Below are 20,225 nucleotides of genomic sequence, written 5' to 3'. Positions count from 1 at the left end.
AATACATAATTTGTTTTTACGTGAGGGTTTTCATTCGCCCTTTCCAAGTTTTTTTGAGCTCAAAACTTTCTCCAGTTCTAACCCACAGAAATTAGAGCTCTGACTTAAAGGCAATGTAGATATGTGGCAACGGCAGAGAATAGAATAGAAAACATACAATAGCAATCTGTGAGGGTAATTTTTATTTATTTACGTCATGTCATATAATATGGCTAATTCGAAACTGATTTTAAATTGAATAAACGTGAGTTGCAAAATAGAATTAGTGAAAGCTATTTTCTTTAACTGCATTGCAAAATGGTGTTTTAACTTAAGACAAATTTGAAAAAGCTGAAACGGCAGAAGAGAATAGAATTTGTGAGTTTTTTTCTGTTATTGTATTATAATACAGCCATTTTGAAAACTGAGCAACACTGAAAGGTAGAGTAGAATAAAATGCACTAATTTTCTTTTTTAATCACAAAATAGCTGTTTTGAAGCAAGATAAAGAATAATGAACTTGAATGGCAGGATGCATCATAATAAAGTATGGTGTCATTTTGATTTATTATAAAGCCAGATCATTTTTAGAAAGTAGTAAGAGAGAAGAGAATGGTGGTTATTTTCTTTTAGTGTAAACATGAGGATGAATAGTATATTATATGATTATAAATATTTGTTTAAATTCACTAGTCTAGAGAGCTTTAAACTGTACTTTAAAGGTATTCTATAAGTTTAAATTAAAGACTTTTATATGTACAAAAAGGCTCAGTAAGTATAAAATGTGTAGTAAATAAAAACACATAAAATAGAGTGTAGTAGAGCTGTTTAACCACAAAATAACCAGTGAGAAGGGAGCTGGAGCTGTTGTCCTAAACGCTGGCTGTCCCGCCACTGACAGTAAAGCGGGTAACCAGATATTCAAAAACAATACGTCATCCCACAATGCACCGCGCTTACGCTCTCTTTACAGCATTACCTCATCCCACAATCCACCGCGAGATTAAGAATCTTCTGGGTGGTCGTCAAGGCAACGCGCCTTATCTGAGGGCCTAGCCCCGCCTCGCGACACGCCCTCTAGCCAATGGGAGAGCCCCGTCATGACATCATGGCTATTTTTAGAGAGGCAGCGGCAGCAGATAAGGTTTGCCTCCACGCTGTATCGCTCAGAGTATATACACACTAAGGCAGAGGAAGCAGCACAGACAGCGCGAGTGCCTGTCGAGAAAAGTTAGAGCCACTCGGCGCTTTTCATTCACGGACTCAATACATAGCCTGGATACTTTGGCTAAAGCTTTGTGAACTGTTACAACTCAGCACTGAACAACCGACCATCGCTGGCTGAAAGAAGTAAGTCCTGATTCCTGTGTCAAGAAAGTGCGCACTCTAAAGTTTGGAAGTTTTTACGGACAGAGAGGACGTTTGGAAACCATTTTTTCCTCAACTGATAAACCAGGAAGAAGTGAAGGGGGGACGAAAAGTTGTTTTGTAGAAGACTTTATAGTATATTGTTTTCGGTTTCTCTTCTATGTATACCAAGATGGAAACTACTTTCTATGACGACTCACTCAACGCTTTCTCCCAGCACGACAACACCGGCTACGGGTACAGCAACACCAAAGCGCTGAAACACAACATGACACTGAACCTCTCCGACCCGACGGGTACTCTGAAACCTCACCTCCGGGCCAAAGCCAGCGACATCCTCACCTCTCCCGATGTGGGCTTGCTGAAGCTGGCCTCCCCGGAGCTGGAGCGGCTCATCATCCAGTCCAGCAACGGACTCATCACCACCACGCCGACCCCGACCCAGTTCCTGTGCCCCAAGAATGTCACCGACGAGCAGGAGGGCTTCGCGGAGGGGTTTGTCCGAGCCCTGGCCGAGCTCCACCACCAGCACATGCCGGGCACAACTAACGTGAGCGTCACCTCGGCTCCCCAGACAAGTGTCAACACTGCCCTGCCGCCTGTGTCATCTGTTGCCGGTGCCACGGTTTACAACAACAACGCCACCATGCGCTCCGACTCGCCGGTTTATGAGGACTTGAACACCTTCAACCCGGCAATCAGCACCGTCTCGGCGCCGAATTACACCACCTCAGCCCCGACTATGTCCTTCCCTGCTGCCCCGCCTCAGCTCCCCATCTACGGGCAGCCATCCTCCGCCCAGATCCCCCGGCTCACGGCGCTCAAGGAGGAGCCCCAAATCGTGCCTGAGATGCCGGGGGAGACCCCTCCTCTCTCCCCAATCGACATGGAGAGCCAGGAGCGCATCAAGGCCGAGAGAAAGCGGATGAGGAACCGCATCGCTGCCTCCAAATGCCGGAAGAGGAAGCTGGAGCGAATCTCTAGGCTGGAGGACAAAGTGAAGACCCTCAAGTCCCAGAACTCGGAGCTCGCGTCCACCGCCAACATGCTGCGGGAGCAGGTGGCCCAGCTGAAGCAGAAGGTGATGAACCACGTCAACAGCGGGTGCCAGCTCATGTTAACGCAGCAGCTCCAGACCTTCTGAGGTGGTGTCAGCGGCGGCGGAGAGAGAAAAGACTGTAGTTGAACGAAACGGACGCTTCCTGTGATAGTGAGTGGCTGTATCTCCCTAAACCGAAGCGGGATTTGGGATGATGTGGCGCGACACTGGCAGGACCGGGGGCCGCGCCAAAGTTCCTGAGTGCCACGCGCTCCCCCCTTGGCGCGTCCCAGAGAGGGGCTCGAGACAGTGACAGTAGCCATGATCCAGAGGGGGCATGGCGACAAGCAGGATACCTTTCTGTCTCTGTTTCGTGCTGTTTTTTTACAGAACTGGACGGGACTGAAGTTTTCTTGATTTACACCCAGCTCTGCATGGACCTTATCATGACCATCAAAGGAGAAATTCAGTATTAGAGGATTTAAGAACCTGCAATAGAGACTTTTCTTGCTGTAGCCATAATGGCCTCAAACCTGGGCGTGTTGGCCAACTCTAAACGGCTGAAAAGTTGTAACAAAAGCTGCCTGACTTCTGAGTTACAGTACAATGTACTTTTTCTTTATTGTAAGAAATTAAGTTAGAAAAGCTTCAAGATTTACTTGTTTTTTTCTAAAGTTGTTTAATGGGGTTTCACTCATTGTTATATGTATATAAGATCAACTTGGAGTACTTATGTTTACCATTTGTAATAAGAATACTGTATAATTTTTTTTATGTTTTGTTTTCTGAGCACTTCAGAAACTAATCGATATTTAAGAAAATAAACCAGATAAAATGAAGCAACATTGCCTCTGTGTTCTTGTTAAGTGTGTGACAGGAGAAAAAAAAAGTGGGTGTGCCATGTCAGGAGCTCAAACAATAAAACATGTTGCAACATGTTGCAAGAGCTGCTCCTTCCCAGTACCTCAAGGTAAATTCCATTAGAGCTTCTATTGATCCAGGCTAAGTGATTGTGTTTCAGCTGACAGGCCAGGCTTAGTACGGATGGAGGCCAGTTCTGCAAATTGGGGTTGCAGAGCTTGAGATCTACACTTTATGTCTCAGCACACACAGACCTAACTGAAGAGTATGAATATTTTTCAAAACTCTGCATTATTCTCAGTTTTTATCACTGTACGACACTACAAGTACAACTCCTTGAAACGTTGCAATTATAACACAGAGTTACAACAGGTTGAAGTAAGCAATAAATCTCAACTGATGGTATGTAAGGTATCACTGGTTTGACACATACAGTAGCAGGAAAATCACAGACCATCCTCCATACTATTGCACCACTCAATTATTCAACATCCTGTCCTGTTGTAAATAAAGAAAGACCCAGCATGTCGAAACAAACTCAAGTAAAGTCTTAGATCCTGTATTGCAAATGAATAGATCAAGGCTGCATCATAGATAACACATTACTGAATATGAGCCCAATAAAATGTAAAAGCACCACTGTGGGTTCATGGGAGATGAAATGTAAAGAAATGGATAGTTCCAGCACTGAAAATCAAATCACAAGCTATGAGCCTCATTGACATGCATTTAAATAAAGGGACAAGACAAATAACTAACTATAAGTCACTGTTTTCTAAGGCTGATGAAAGTTTGTAATGCTAGCAAATTCATCCCAGTGTTTCCAGTTCTGACTAGCTGAGAAAGAAAACATATTCAGTAAATCAGGTAAATACATATTCCTCCAAGTTATGAAGCTGAAAACAGATTAGGGCGTTGTTCGACTCAAAGTAGGGAACGTTTGACTTAATCCACAGTAAACCCAGCAAACGGTAGAAGTTTCATTCCTGCGTAGACACTAATTACAGCAGGTGAATGTGGCGGGACAGGCCGTAGAAGGCATACAAGTTATACAGCATTATGCCTCGAACAGCCATCAGCCACCAGAGCGTCGTGCTCATAATGCAACACTAGAGGGCGACACAGACTGACTCACCTGGGAGATGAAGTCAACTGTTTCTGTACTCATGCCTCCACGGTAGCTCGTGCTGGCTCATCGCTTGTCGCTTAAATAAACACACACCTGTCGAGTGATGGGCGAAATGTCAAAGAAGCAGAACAGGTTGCTTTATTCTTTATTTTTCTCTCTTTTGGTTTGTTGATAGATAGATAGATAGATAGATAGATAGATAGATAGATAGATAGATAGATAGATAGATAGATAGATAGATAGATAGATAGATAGATAGATAGATAGATAGATAGATAGACAGACTTTATTTATCCCAAGATGTGAAATTGCAGTCTTGTCTTGTCTTTGAATATATTTTCTTGAAAATCCATATGGAAGATTTTCACAGCATGATTTGACGCATAATTCCAGTTAATATAAATAATTTCTAATGAGTTCCTAAATAAATTAAATTATCCATCCATCCATCCATCCATCCATTGTCTTCCGCTTATCCGGGGCCGTTTCGCGGGGGCAGCAGTCTAAGCAGGGATGCCCAGACTTCCCTCTCCCCAGACACGTCCTCCAGCTCTTCCGGGAGGACCCCGAGGCGTGCCCAGGCCAGCCGAGTGACATAGTCCCTCCAGCGCATAATTCCAGTTAATATAAATAATTTCTAATGAGTTCCTAAATAAATTAAATTATATTATGCTTATTCAATATCTACTAATAACAATGAAATGATGGACAAATTAACAAAATTGACGATCTAGGAGGACGTTTATTTTCATTAGTTTGTTAGGTTCAAATAAACCATTATTCTCCGTGTTTCATTATAGAGGGAACATTAATTTCTGTGTGAATCTACCGTAACCTGCTCTGATTTCTCAAACTTGGGGCAACATGACATCATTCCGGAAAGCGGAGTCCTTCCCTACCATATAAGGAGAGGGAAAGCTCGGAAGATGTACGTCACGACGCAGGAGGCGTGTGTTACGGGAAGTGAACCGACTCTGTAATCTCAGCATAATACGGTCCTGAGGAGTTACCAAGGGCAAATCAATGAAAGGATTAGCACGGCAACACAACGCTCCCTATTGGATGTTGAAATTGAAATAATGCTAATAAAATAAAATAAAAAAATAGCACTGAAAACCCAGTATCTAAATCTAAATCCGTTGTCAGTACTATAACTGTATTAAGAACAATTTTGAGGTATAGACTTACTTTACTTGAATACTTTACTATACTATACAATTTATTCTGCTTTATAATTCAACCTCACTACATGTGAAAGGGAACTATTACTTTTTATCTCACTGCATTTGTTTGACAGTTATAGTTGCTATTTAGTATATAGATTTATATTTTTCATTCAAAATATATAATCATCTTGAACAAAATAATGATGCTATACATTAAACTACCCAAAAGTATTTGTAGTAGTTAGAACTATTCTACCTCTACTAGCCAAATGAAATGACACCAATAATTAACTTCAGAGAAACTGTTCAACCTGGGTTTGGCACAAAATCATCAAAAATGATTTGTTTTGTAATTGTATTGTACTTATATGTATATGTAATTCTTCTTATTATTAGATACCTCACTGACCTTTGACATATGATATGTGTGGTTCAGAGTTTGAGCAGGATGGGGTTAACCAGGGAATGCACCATTTCTGCACCCACACACAGTCTCACAAATACACGCACACGCACACACACACACACACACACACACACACACAGGCACACACACACACACACGTTCTCGCTCTCTCCCTCTTATTTACACTGATCAGAAGAAATGGTGGATTATCACATTAATTACAAACTTTAATAACAATGTATGATTTCTGTTATAACTGCCATGCTGGATCTAATGAAAACTAATAATGTAATTTGGTCACATAATCTCACAAAGGGCAGGCTGAGCTGCACGGGTCTGCGTGGTGAATGGATCCTGTCTGTATTCTGTTGCTAGGGCGAGGAGTTTCACCTAGCACTTCGGCATAAACCACACACACACAGCCAGCAGTTAAGGTGTGTGTGAAGGCCACAGAAAACCTTTAGTTTCACTGCATATTTAAAATGTTCAATATGCTCAAGGATTTTCATACTCAAGCAGCATCAGACTGGACCAACCCCTATGCTGTGGATGTAATCCGGGCAAAGAGGAGGGATCTAGTTTATGGGATCTCACATACCGAGGATCTGCTGGATCACCTCGTCACAGAGGGGGTCATGACAGCAGCGAAGAGGTCCGTCATTCTGACCATCGGGACTCGGGTGGATCAAAACTGCAGGGTCCTGGACATCCTGGAAGCCGGAGGTGAAAGGGCATGTAGGAAATTCTTCCATCCGTGTCTTATGCTGGCGGAACCCGACGTCTATCAGCAAATCAAGGCCTATGTGGGTGGTGTGAACGAATGTATTCGAGACACAAGGAGGCAGCTGATTGGGTATTTGCTGGAGAGGGAACGAGAGGAGATGGATAAAATTACAGATAGAACTCAGGAGACTTGTACTTTATTTGCCACCAAAGAAACAGAGAAATCTGGCCCTGAAAAGGAAGACAGAAGCACTCAGCCGCTTTTAAAATCAGAGGCGCAACCAGCACAATGTAAAACAGATAAGCTGATCCACATGATTGCTACAGATGGGGAGGTGGTGCTGCTGGAGAAGCTGTTAGAAAACACTGATATTGACACTGTCAATTCCTCCAGTCAGAGTCTATTGCATGTAGCTGCTGAGTATGGTCACCTGTCCATCATAGAGCTGCTGATCCGTAAAGGAGCCAGACTGGACCTGCAGGATAATAAGGGTCACACAGCTCTTCATAGAGCAGCCAGCAAAGGTCACCCTGAGATAGTCAGGGCCCTTGTACGCGCCGGGGCCCCCATCTACACTCTGGATCGACAAGGCAAAACCACTGTTCACCTAGCAGCGGGAAATGAGCGCCTGAATACTGTGAAAGTCCTGGTGAAGGAGGAGGCAGAGCAGTCTGCGAGCCACACACAGGACATGTTTCTTCACTCTGCAGCCATGGAAGATAACTGGAGGCTGGCTGAGATGCTGCTGCAGAGCGGGGCCGCTGTCGAAGCCAGAAACAACAGCAAAAAAACAGCTCTGTTTTATGCGGTTTCCAGGAACAACGAGAAAACAGTGATTGTGCTTCTAAATGCAGGGGCTAACGTTGACTATGATGTTATAACTGAAGCTGTCAAGCTCAATGAGGAATCAATTCTCCGTCTGCTGCTTGGTGAGTCTTTTAACCAAAGACTGTCATACTTACTCTGTAAATTAACACCCTGAAGCATGCTATATAACAATGCATTAGACTTCTTTTCTGAGATGTTAAGTGTACATAAGTAATGCATTAGGCTTTGTTTTGTTATAGATCATGCTAGAGCAGCTCTGAGCGAGGACGTGCTGGGCTCTGCTCTCTTCTCAGCTGTTAAACAGAACCATGATGGAGTGGTAGCTGCTCTCATAGCCAACGGAGCTAATGTGAACATGTTGGACAAACAGGGCTACACTCCTCTCCTGCTGTCGGCCGAGCTGGGGCACACTGAAGTCTTCAGGTAACCGTCCAACAAAGACTGAACTCTGCTAAAACACACTGACAGGGCACATTCACACTGAAAGAATCTGATCTGAATCTGCCACAGGGTATTTTTATCTGTGACTTCTATCGTCAGTACATTTTTAAAGAGCGTTAGGTGCATAAAGAGCAATTCCAGAGAGAGATCCCTTTCTCCCTCTAAAGAAATCTCCTTCCCTTTCAGAACATTTTCAGACGAAGGATAAAGCTCAGTGGGCAGGACAGGGGTGGGCTCACGGCCACAGTGTTTTTATAAGACCACCAGGGGGCATCAAGTATTTGCACATCTCAAATAGTGACTGTCATTTTTTTGCATTTCAGAGTGTTAGTGGCAAAACAGGCCAAACTGGATGCTACATTATCTGACCTCTCCTCAGCGTTGCACCTGGCTGTCCACAGTGGCAGTGTGTCCATTGCGCAGACATTATTGGAAAAGGGATTAGACCCCAACATTAGTGGACCTAAGGCCCAAACCCCTCTACACCTGGCAGCGCAGTGCAATAGGCCGGAATTAGTTGATCTGTTGTTAAGAGCTGGAGCACAGGTAATCGTCAAACACGTTGGTCATTAGTGTCTATTTTTGTAGTGTGTTTGTGGAGTCTGAGAAGTGTGTGTCAATTCTTTAGGTAAATGCAGGAGCCCAGGATGGCTTGACCCCTCTGCATATAGCCAGTCAGAAGGGCCATACAGATCCAGTGATCCAGCTTCTTAAAGGCAAGGCGGACGCAGAAGTCAAAGACAGGCTGGGAAGAACAGCCTTACACTGGGCAGCCTCTTCCCAGGGAGAAAGCTGTGTGGTAGACTTGCTTCTGTCAGCCAAAGCCAACCCAAACACCACTGACAGTGAGAAAAAAACTGCCCTCCATCTGGCTGCTATGGAGGGGAAAACAGATGCTGTGACTTCACTGTTGTCCTGCAAGGCAAAGGGGAGGGCTAAAGACACGGATGGCTCCACGCCTCTCCATTACGCAGCAGCTGGTGGGCATGCCAGCGTGGTTTCAGCTCTTCTACAGTCACTCAACAACAAGGGGATAGAGGAGAGCAACGCCTGGAGGAAAAGGCCGCTTCATGCTGCAGCTGAGAAGGGCCACGCTAGTGTGGCGGTGCAGCTCCTGGAGGCTGGGGCAAAGATCAACAGTACCGATCACAGTAAAGACACTCCTCTGCACTGCGCTGCACGGGGCGGACACCACGAGGTAGTGAAGAGGCTTGTTAACTGGGGCCAAGGTGGGCACTTGGGACGGCAGAGGAAGGTGAATCTACAGGCTACCAATAACGTGGGGAAAACACCGCTTCAGGTGGCAGAGAGTGGAGGCACACAGGAACATCAGGATATTGCAACTTTTCTTATGAGAAAGATGTTTCTTATGAAATAAAGGAAGAGAGGTTATCACACTTCAAACCTTCATATCCTGTGACAGGCGTTGGACATTTTTTGGCAAAATATGACTGCAGAATCAAAATCATGGAATATTGTAATTCAATAGACTGCAAAGGTTGGTTCATCTTCTATAATGAAGCAAATACGTAGTAATGAAACAACCTTTTCCCACATCCACTCTGGGGGGAGCACAGATCATTGAAACATTAAATAATGCTGCTGCAGCCCCCTCAGCACCTCCCACATCCGTTATCATGGTGGGATTTTTTGCATTTGCATTTCTGCTACTTCTCATTCTTTTACATCACCCCCCATCCCCCAACTCACACACATCACTTTTCTGTGGGTCGTTTTGATCTGAATGAACACTCATGAATCAGAAAATACTTTGTCACAAGAATGGATTGATGCATTTTCACTTTACCGTGGCTCAGAGTATGGATTTATGCATTTTCACTTTAACGTGGCTCAGAGTAGAAGGATGTTATGTCAACTTTAAGGTAAAAAAAAAAAAAAAAAAAAAAAACCTGCCTGATGTTTAATGTTGGCATTTTCAAGCTAATGTAAAGAAAGTATTAATAATATTAATATTCTGCTAAAATTATTAAAATGCTATAGGAAATTAGAACATATTTAATTCATTCAAATGCCTTAAAAGATTTATCCATTTGTTAATAATTTAAACACAGAATAATCATCATCATCAAAACTTATTTTACACATTTAAATACAAATTTGATTAATCACTTGATTAATCAGTTTATACATTGTTTTTAGTGATAAGTAGTAACAGTTATTTAAATAGATGATATCACTCATTATCAGGAAATGATTGTCAATGCTATGTCCCAGTCTGTGCCATTCATGTATTATCATTACAGTGGACTCACAGTGTCCATGTTTAAGATAAGATGAGATAAGATACACTTAGATAACTTTGTTGATCCCACGTCAGTGAAATTATGTTGTTACAGACAGCAGTAATAGCAAGAATGAAGGGGAGATGTAGAAAATGAATAAAAATAAAATCAATAAGTAATAAAGAAATAAAAATAAACTATATATATACACATACACACACACACAAAAGGTTTTTCAAAAGGGTTTCAAACAACAATGAGAATTCAAATCGAGACAAACTCAATAATCTTGCAGGGTGCTGCACAGACAACAATCTTCTGCTCAGTGTCATCAAAACCATGGAGCTGATTGTTGGGATTGTCGAGAGCCTGTCATGGACATCGCACATGTCCATCCTGGAGGAAACCTAAGAAGGCAAAATTCACATCCCAAGCTCTTGTTACATTTTACAGAGGAGCAATAGAAACATTCTGACTGGAAAGACATGGGATACACACAGTCCAGGACAGGAGGGCTCTGCAACAAATTGCTTCCCCTACACTGGCTACCAGTGGCTTAGCCAGTGCAGGGTGTGGAGGCGCCTGGATCTGACTGAAAACAGTGGTATTTGTCTGTCGTACTGTGAAAGCTTTAGGTCCATCTTAATCCACGACATAGTCAAAAATACACCCCAGCCCACCCACTACACTCTGCTAATGCCACTCAGTTTGCTACTCCATGAAGCCAAGCTACCACTTAACAAAACCCAGACTGTTTGCTGTCCTGGCTCCACAAAGGTGGAACAAGCCACTCAATTGATAGCAAGACAGCAGAAACTCTACAAATCTTCAATCGCAGACTAAAAACTCACATGTTCAGAATGCACCTTGATCCAAAAAGTAATTGTAAAACTTGAAGCATTTCAGCATATTTCATTAAACTGATGTGCATGATTGATTGCGATGTCTGAGTTGCATGTGCATAGCTAAATAGACGTATTGTAAGTGTTAATTTTCACCAATATCACGCACAGTAGTTATTTTACATTGATATTTTCATTACAAAATTGCTTCATGTTATTTCGACACAGACATCAGAAAAACTTTCCCACATGTTGTGCTTTTTCAGGTAAGTGCACTGCTAATGACGTTGGGAGGTGCTCTCGCCGTATGTTAGTGCCACGTGACGGATACAATGCGTCACGTGACATTGTTTTGCCTGAGCGTGCAAACGCTTTGGAGTAAGCTGAAATGGCAAGAAACGAGGAGAAACAACAAGGGAAGTTAAACAGACTGTGGCTTCAGAAGGAGAGAGAAGGTAAGCAGCTAATAGCCATTAAAACATTGTAATTTGATTAATATTTGGCCATGTAAAACCCCACGTACAGTACCGGCAGCTAGCTTGAACCGTTAGCTACATGGATGCTAACTGACACCCGTTCGTGCCTGATGTTCCCGTAATATCTTCATCATCTGCCCTGCAAGAAGTAACATTTAAAGCTAGTGATCCCTTCCTTATAGTGCATACCTTTTCTAGCAGCTGTGTTAATGTAATGTTTTCTTTCCATGTTTCATTTACAGAGGGACGCCTCAAAGATGTACATGATCGGAGACCCAAACTGGTAATAAAATGTAATCATTAACACCTCACCTCAGTTCATTTTGACTCGTACTAGCACGTTACAGCCAGCACTTGTCTTCGCAGTCTGCTCTTAACACAGCCTCCTCTGTTAAAAAGTGGATCCCCAGCATCAAGAAAGAAATAGAATATTATTTGCAAGTAAGTGAATTGTTATTAACATGTCAGATGGATTCTACAGAGATTTCCTTCTCTTTGTTTAATAATATCTGCTTCCCCTTTCAGCAATCCCAGCTTTCTCATTACCCAGAGAGGAAGATAGCAGAGTTCCAGCTGCGCATTGAGGCTTTAGAAAAAGAGTACAAAAGCTTCATCTCCAAACTGCGAGTTCTTGACCCCACCTGCAAACACAAGCCATGGACTCCTCGAGCATACTGCAAAAGAAGAGCAGACACACAGGACTCTCCAAGTGCCGGTCAGTATGTTAAGAGTTAGAGTCCAACATGCTGTAAAAGCATGTGTTGGTATTAGCAAACAGCTTCTGTATCTGTCTATCTATCTGTGTATATATGTAGCCAAAGTACAAGTGAAAGTTGCAGGTTGCAAGTTGACAGTACCAGAATTACAAGTAGCTACAGTTGAATATCCGTATAAACATGTGGATACAAATGGAAGTGGGTATTGGTAATGTTGGGAAAGTTTGATGACAGCAAGATGCCAAGATGTGACATTTGCCTTAAATGTTCATATTATAGGAGTCAGACATACAGTGGATAGCACCGTTAAGTCACTAAAGTAAAATTCAGTTATTATGTCAATTTCAGAATTGATGTTCAGATTTATTACAGGCATACTGCCTCAGTTTCAGTGGGGTCCTGTTTGGGGATACTCTCTTATTTCTGCCACTGCATCACATAGCGCCTCTGTTTCACCTGATTCCAGAAAAGGTTTAGTTTAGTTTTTTAGTTTTGGCCCACTGTTTTTTTGTTTTATTTTTTAAACTAGGATATGCAACAATTTGTATTTACAGTTATTTAGTATTTAGAGTACTAAAGAACACATGACGGCAGTAGATTCCTCTTGCAGATAACTGAAGAACAAGGAGAGCCTTGGGAGTGCATAAAATCCAATCTGTTTTATGCAGACTTGAGAACTGTTTGGAGTAATTTATGGTAGTATCCATAACTTTTCAGAGCTCTGAATAACCAGGCAGTCAGACAGTTCTGTCTACAAGCACATGCAGGAACTACTAATAATTTTTGGACTGATAATGCTGATCCCAGCCGGGATGCTATAAATTCAATTTCAATTTTGGTGAACATATCTTTACTCACACTTACAGCGAAAAACCCTCGGCCCTGTGAGTCACATGACGGTAGGAGTGGAGGTGAGAGCGACTTGGCCTGCAGTTGGACAGGATGTCGTAAAACCTCAGAGAGACATTCGGAGACCAGGTTTCAAGCCCCCGTCCCCTCCAACCCAATCTCAGACACGTCAGAGGCAGTCTGTGCAGACCAGGACCAGCCCCTCTCCTTCGATCATACAAGGCTGGCAGTGGCCTCTGCTGCGTTCAGAGGGCCTTTAGTCCAGCGAGGCGCCTCTCAAACACAGAGCCTAGCCAGGGTGCTGCAGTCTGGACTTCCAAACCTTGTGAACGCTTCATTCAGGCAAACATTTTCAACCCAGAGCAGAGACACAGAGAGTGATGACGGGACAACGACGGATTCTATATTTGGAGAGAAAAATGTCACCCAAGACCACAAGTCAGACTGTGAAGCAGCGGAGAGGATACCTGGGAAATCATCCAGCACTGGGACAACAGAGGAGAGGACGGGTCATGTCCTGGGACTAGACTGTTACTCTTCTTCTGATGAAGAATGTGGCACGTGATGTTCAATGGTCCACATCTTTTTACATTTTTAATTAGGATGACCCATTTCATGTTGCTTTATGGTTGTTCAAGGGCGCCACAAGTGGTGTTGAGTCATATGGACAAAATAATATGATAGCTATTGCTGCATTTTTGAGAGTCAGGTTTAAAAAAGAATTTGACTTTTTTGATGACATGACAGATTTTAGTAAAACATATTCTGTTTAGACATGAGGACGGTGAATCATGATATGAAAATGTTTCAATTTTGATCTTGAATTAAAGCCCCACTCCTGCGTGAGAGAAAAGTTTTGTTTGCAAGAAAGACGTGAGTAATGCCGTTCACTTCAGGTTCAGAAATTCATTGTAATTTTCAAGCATTACTCCATTTGAGTTATCAGTCATCGTGACCACAACTACTTCCATTGTGCAACAGAAAGAATGGAGACTGTGTGACAGTATTTGAGAGAAATACTTGCTGATTCAGTGATTCATTTTAGTCTACTCGTCTGGTTGTATTAACTGGAGCGGCAACACTGAACACAACCTGGTTAGACCCCAAAACCGTGCCCTCCCACCTAACCCATCATGCGCTGCCGCTGCTCTTGCTGCGTGGCCTGCTTTCAGCATGACACTTCTGGGAAACAGACACATCAGCTTGTAGAGTGCAGACACCCTTTGCAGTTTATGGTTATGTTTGACGTAGTTACCCTTTTACTGAGAGCCCTGTATGCACACTGCAAGGTGGGTTTCCCTTTGTGTCTGCAGGGGTCTGGAGAAACGAAACTTTTGCAGCAGTGGACAGAGCTGGGGCTTTTGGGAGCTTCCTTTGCAATCATCAAAGTACTTGTAGAAAAAGACAAAATTAACCTTTAAACAATATACAAGATGGGCTTAGCTTCTCAAAGAAGTTGATTGCCAGAGTTTGAGTGAGACTGTGAGCACTGATGCAGCCCCCGCCACTGCAAGCCTGGTTATTAAGGCCCATCTATAAGACTGGAAAGATGCCTTCTATCAAAAACCACCAAAAACCCACTCAGCAGCGTTGAATCATATTTGTAAATGGTCTGTCTTCATTAATCAACACACAAGAACCGATGATGTACTGAAACTGCTGCAACAGCAGTGAGAGAGCAGCAGAATTGCTCTGTATCCTAGGAAACAAACCTAAAACTGTCAGAAAGACCACAATGATATTAACCCTACATCGAGTGGGGAGGAAAGCGGTGTGCATGTTCAGCTTTCCTGTAAGCACATCTCTGAGGTATTGGTTGGGGGTAATTCTCACCTCTGTGAAGATGTCTCTCGCTACCAGTTTTTTTTTTTTTTTTTTCACAAGCAGCCAACAGGAACGCAGAGACATACGTCCTTTTCATGTGGCAGCAGCATCTTCCCACCAAGAATACTCTATGTGCTACTGAAACTGCTGTATCACTGTTTACTAACACTGTGCCTCATATATAGACTGATAAGTGTAATACATTTTAATAATAAAGTATTTTTGAAGTGGTTTACTGAATGCTATTATATAGTAATATTCAGATTCAGGACACGATTCAGATTCAGATTTGATGAAATGCATCAACAATGAAGAAAAAAAGGATCCCCAGCAGTGTAAAAAAGGTTGTTACCTGGGCCAGAAGACAAGTTAGACTTCACATAAAATGCTGGTCAGGTGATTATGTGTGGTGCGCTCAATCTTTCCTTACGTGGAATATGTGAAAAGGTCTCTTTTAGATGATGACATGAAAGTGGTTAGTGAGGTCGGGGTCAGCTAAACCTCTAGCTTCCTTTCCCCACAGTTTGATGCATGCACAGAGCAGTGAGTTGTAGTAAGCTCAAATAAGATTCAAACTGTGATAAAGCTGTTCTGTAGTTAGAAGTAAATATTCAATAAGTACTTAGAAATACTATGCAGACCATGGAGGAGGAATGGGTTATTCGATGGTTTCTTGGCTTGTGGGAGTTAAAGGAACGTGCACTTGTCTTCAGTCCATAGTTCGTGTGGGAGGGTTTTGTGGGTGGTTAATGTCTTGACAGCTGAGGCTTGTTTTTTTTAAGCCAGAGGTGCTCAGACAAAAAGTGCACACCTCCTTTGTGCAGAGGTGATAGATGCGCACACTTTGTCTCACAGCAGGACCTGCACCATGAGCTGTAACCAGAACTACCCATTCCCACAGGTGTTCCTTGTGGATGAAGGCGGAGGTTCGCAGCAGGGTATGCAGCCACCGGGTCTCATACCCTGCTGGTCCTTCCCCCCTGCCGTTGAGAGGGTGAGGAGCCGTGGGAAGAGCCAGGGCTGCATGGGAGTCAGGCCCTGTGCAGCCCTGATCGTGCTGATGCTGTTCCTGCTGGTGTTTGCCGCCCTGGGGTTTGAAGCCTACCAGATCTACAACATGCAGAAAGAACTGAGTGAGATGAGAGAGGTAAGGGGCTGCTGGCTGTGATGGATATGGAAGAGTGAATTATACTGAATTAATAAGCTAATGATGACTGCAGGAGTGTGTGAGAGTAAATAGTTTAGAGGTTGAAAACTGCAAAAATGTGAAAGCAGTGTTCAGAAAATTAGTAGCAGGTCAAGAGTAGTAAATGATGAGTCTTTGTTGCCAAGAATGAATAATAATAATAATGATGATGATGACAATAGTATTCCTTTGTGTAGAATATTGCTTCTTGTAGGCTACAGTTTTAATGGGGGCAAAGCTGGAAAAAAAAAAAGGTGTGACTTCTTGCACCTTTGCTGGGGGTGATGGAGAGGTGTGAGGTGGGAGAGTGGAAAAGCATGCTGGAAAGTTAACAACACAGCAAAGTTTAATAATTGATTTGGTCTTTTACTTTGCCATCATGTGAAGAGTCCTTCTGCCTCATCTCTGCTCTGACATTTAAAAATGCAAATCAGCGACGTTATCGTGCGACCACCGGCCCTGCAGGACCGGATATCCTCTCTCTGACATGTGCTCACAGAGGCTCAGACATCTGTGTGATGTGGTGTTGAGATTCCTCTGTTTCTCTTTTGTCTCACTGAAGGTGAAACCTGAGACTGAGTTTAATGCGGCTCAGAAGCAAATCGGTGAGTGTAAACACGTCTCACAACGCGTGAATACTGTTCCCGACTAACAGAAAATGCTCCCAATGAAGGTGACGTGACTCCAGTCTGATGTGTTTTTTCAGGCTTCTACGAACCTGAGTTGAACGGAGAGGACAAAAACGACAGAACTGCAGCACACCTGATGGGTACATAACAATAAAAATGCAACCTGTTCTGTGTGGTTCTCTGTTCTAGATAAGACTGAGAGAAGTGACAGACTTTCTCTCCTCTTGCAGGGCGTATTGAAACAGAAAAATTCTCCAAGACTTTGCGATGGGAGTCACAGGCAGGTCGGGCGTTCACATCCGGAGGAGTGGTGTACCAGTTCAAAGATGGTGCTCTGCAAGTCAACCACACCGGACTCTACCACATTTACTCCCGGGTGGAGTTGACCTTCAAGGACTGTTCCCCTTCGTCCTCGTTTGTCCACACGGTGTTTGTGAAGAGAGCGGGACGCCCCTCGCCTCTGAACCTGATGGAGGCCCACAGAGCAGGTTTCTGCTCTCATCAGCCGGGACGCCCCTGGACCACAGACAGTTACCTCGGCTCCGCCCTGCAGCTGCAGGAATACGACAGGGTTTTCGTCAATGTGTCGCACCCCACTTATCTTAGTCATGCTCATTATGCCAACTTCTTCGGTCTCTACAAGATCTGAAGAGTTACAAGTGATTGGATTTCTCTTGTGTATATTAGTTGTCCCTAAAATGTCTCAGGCAGGAGTGAATCTTATTCATGCTGAGGGTGATAATAACTGCACTGAACAGCATAATATGAAATGGTCTGTAATGTTAAAGCCCAGAGAAAATATTACACATGCTCTTTGTTGCCAGCTTTAAAATTGGTGGTGAAATGAATTGAAGCAATAAACAAACAGTGTGCCTTCTATAAAAGCTGGGAGAGTCAGTTAACACTAATGCACTGATACAGTTGTAGCCTCTTTTAAATATTTATTCTAGTGTGGATCTCACACCTATGACGTCTAAAATGTGTGCTTATGAAAGTGAAAATGCGTCACCTGATGGTTGTTTCGAAGTAAATAAAGAGATTTAAGCTGATTTTCATTTGCTTGAACAGGGAAATGTTTTTGTAAATGTGACCTGAAACCTGTCTGAGCAGTCTGTCGTGTAACAGACGCCCACATGAGTTTTGTTCCTGACCACTGGAAAGTATTTAGATAAGGACACCGACTCAGACGTGGCTGTGCTCCCGATAATCAGCTTGATTCTCATATATTCCACTGAGGTGCAGCAGAAGTGTAGAGGCACAGAGGCAGGTTTGTATTTTGGAAGATGCAGTTAAACCCTCCACAGTAGCTAAAATGTGGGGGGGAAGCAAGCTTTTTCTTTTTGATTGAAAGTTTAGAGTATATCTCACAGACCACAATGCAGCCTGCTTGCATTTTTGCTATGCTGTCTCTTTTTTTTTTTTTTTTTTTTTGCAGTTTAACACCTCCATCAGTACACCACAAGTATTCGTGTAAGCCGAGCGCGAGGAGATCTGCAGGCTGGGCACAGTTGAGGGGACGAAATGGGCAGGTTTGACGTCTGTTTCCTTCCTGTATGAAAATCACGAGGGTCTCGCTTGTGTGCAGGTCGATTTTTGTGAAAGAGCTTGTGCTTCCTTTTATCCACGTGGTAAACTTCGAGTTTATGTTTTGTTTTTTTGTTTTTTTTTGTCGCAGGACCCCGGTGTGCCTGCAGTAAGAGCTTAATTATCCTTTAAACCCTTAAAGACATGTATGTGTTTCAGTTTTGCGTCCTGTTTCCCATCAGCAGGGCAACACATTGGTGCATGGGGCATATTAGTCAAAAGGAGTTTGTGAATCATCTCCATTCTGTCGCTGGGCAACAGTGGACGGTCCACATTTCAGGAAGCAGATGAGCAGAAGAAAAAAAGGGCAACGTTTCACAAAGCGAATCAAATTTCATGTGTTATCTACACACACTGTGTTGAGTAGAACCACAGATTTGAGGCTGCTGAAACGTAATTTGATAACTAAGTCTGCCATCAACAGTCTCGTGGTTACATCTTCTTCCAATAATCACTTTTTACTCATCACAGTACTGGTGGTTCAAAGTGATAACCAGCCTAAAATATCTCTTTCTGACTAGACACGGCACTCTGTTTCCATCTCCACTGTGACCCCGCTTGAGCTTGTTGGAGTCAGGCTGCACAGTCCTCTTATCTGGATCTGGATCCATGTTTTCATTAAATTACACGCAAGGACAATAATGGTCATTTTAAGGGAGTGTCTCAATGTTATGAATATAAGGGCTTTGTACCAGGATGAATGGCAAACATTTTTAATGTATCACTCGTTAGTTGTGGCCATTTCACTTTATCATTCTGCTGTTGCTCCTTTTTTTTTTCTTTCCGTTCCTCCACCTTTTAATTACAACATGTTTGTATTTGAAAGCCAGAAATTGCCAGAAATGCAATATGGCTGTTAACCGCTGACGTTTTTCACCACACAAAGTGAGAATAGGTCCGAGAAGCCTTTGCAAGATGTGCGCAGAAGCTTTCTAGACCACCAAACGGAAAATGAAATATTTTGCAAAGCAATCAGCATCGGAACATGACAGAGCTGCTGATGGTGCAAGTTGGCTCCCGTAAAAACTCTGGGCTACAGTTCATGTTTAGATTTCAATTTCAAAATCAATAGATAGTCAATAAATTAAATGTCACAAAGACTCCAGTTACACTATGGTAGTGGCAAAAGTATGTGGACACCCCTGTTTAGATACATCTGTGTGCTCCTCAAATCTGAAGTATTTATCTACACTATTTAAATATCAAAACATCAAAGTAAAAAAAAAAAAAAGAAAGAAATATCTGCAAGTTTAACACTCAAAAAGCCATTTATTCTGCCTCACCAGGACTGTGTGGGCATCACGTTTGACTGACAGTGAGCGAACAGCCCACCAACTGTCATCAGAAGCTGGTTCACATGTCGCTCAGCTTCAGGTTTGCACAGCTGAGTACGTGGCATCACCTTTTTCCAGCTGTGCTCCACCCACTGGAAACCAGTGAGAGGAGAAACAACCGAAACTCATCAGAAAATAGTGTGTTCATCTTGGACCCCGGTGGAGTTTTCACGGCCTTTAAAGGGAATCTTGATGCCTCATTACACCGTGATATTTTAGACAGTAGTGTGCGTCCAAATCTGTGGCGACAGTTTGTGGAAGGTCCTTCCTGTTTCAACATGTCAATGCCACCGTGCATAAAGTGGAGACCATAAAGAACTAAGAGCTAAGGAGACAGAGAGGACACTGGCACTAAATGCTGAGTACCATTTTTGCCGTGTCTTTAGCGCCATCTGTCAAATATTTAATGAACTGCATTTAATACTGCGAGGTGACTGCAGGAGGAAATAAAAAAAGACAAGAAGAAGAAAAAAATTGCGTGTGAAAGGTCAATTATCCCTGCTTGCCGATGTTCCGGCATAACTTCTGAGCTTTCTTTACACTAAGAAAACTTACTATGCATATATCACATTGGATCACACACAGTCTTAGTCGGTGCAGT

At 43.0% G+C, this 20,225-nt stretch overlaps 4 protein-coding genes across 5 annotated transcripts; all 4 read left to right on the top strand.

The window, feature by feature from the left end:
* The first annotated feature begins 1,134 nt into the window (after positions 1-1,134).
* Positions 1,135-3,225, top strand: jun (Jun proto-oncogene, AP-1 transcription factor subunit). Of its 2 annotated transcripts, none has more exons than XM_041935031.1 (2): positions 1,135-1,329; positions 1,565-3,225. In XM_041935031.1, the coding sequence occupies exon 2, from the start codon at positions 1,616-1,618 to the stop codon at positions 2,489-2,491; it is 876 nt and encodes a 291-aa protein (XP_041790965.1). In that variant the 5' UTR covers positions 1,135-1,329; positions 1,565-1,615; the 3' UTR covers positions 2,492-3,225. The 2 variants fall into 2 exon arrangements, with proteins under 2 accessions (XP_041790965.1, XP_041790964.1); XM_041935030.1 differs by having other exon boundaries at positions 1,520-3,225.
* A 3,214-nt stretch (positions 3,226-6,439) lies between these two features.
* LOC121605480 (CARD- and ANK-containing Inflammasome Adaptor Protein) lies at positions 6,440-9,319 on the top strand. The gene is made up of 4 exons (XM_041935395.1): positions 6,440-7,601; positions 7,740-7,923; positions 8,265-8,487; positions 8,570-9,319. Exons 1-4 carry the CDS (start codon positions 6,440-6,442, stop codon positions 9,317-9,319), a joined length of 2,319 nt encoding a protein of 772 aa, XP_041791329.1.
* Positions 9,320-11,367: 2,048 nt separating this feature from the next.
* si:dkey-86e18.1 (uncharacterized protein LOC557342 homolog) lies at positions 11,368-14,930 on the top strand. Its single transcript, XM_041935938.1, has 5 exons — positions 11,368-11,481; positions 11,745-11,785; positions 11,869-11,943; positions 12,028-12,217; positions 13,085-14,930. The coding sequence occupies exons 1-5, from the start codon at positions 11,415-11,417 to the stop codon at positions 13,630-13,632; spliced, it is 921 nt and encodes a 306-aa protein (XP_041791872.1). The 5' UTR covers positions 11,368-11,414; the 3' UTR covers positions 13,633-14,930.
* Positions 14,931-15,719: 789 nt separating this feature from the next.
* Positions 15,720-17,749, top strand: faslg (Fas ligand (TNF superfamily, member 6)). The gene is made up of 4 exons (XM_041935940.1): positions 15,720-16,038; positions 16,640-16,682; positions 16,784-16,846; positions 16,937-17,749. Exons 1-4 carry the CDS (start codon positions 15,760-15,762, stop codon positions 17,353-17,355), a joined length of 804 nt encoding a protein of 267 aa, XP_041791874.1. The 5' UTR covers positions 15,720-15,759; the 3' UTR covers positions 17,356-17,749.
* The last annotated feature ends 2,476 nt before the right edge of the window (positions 17,750-20,225 follow it).

Source organism: Chelmon rostratus, chromosome 4, assembly GCF_017976325.1.
Source record: "Chelmon rostratus isolate fCheRos1 chromosome 4, fCheRos1.pri, whole genome shotgun sequence".
Classification (NCBI taxonomy): Eukaryota; Metazoa; Chordata; class Actinopteri; order Chaetodontiformes; family Chaetodontidae; genus Chelmon; species Chelmon rostratus.
Note: the sequence above shows the minus strand (reverse complement) of the source record. Positions and strands in the feature narration are given on the sequence as shown.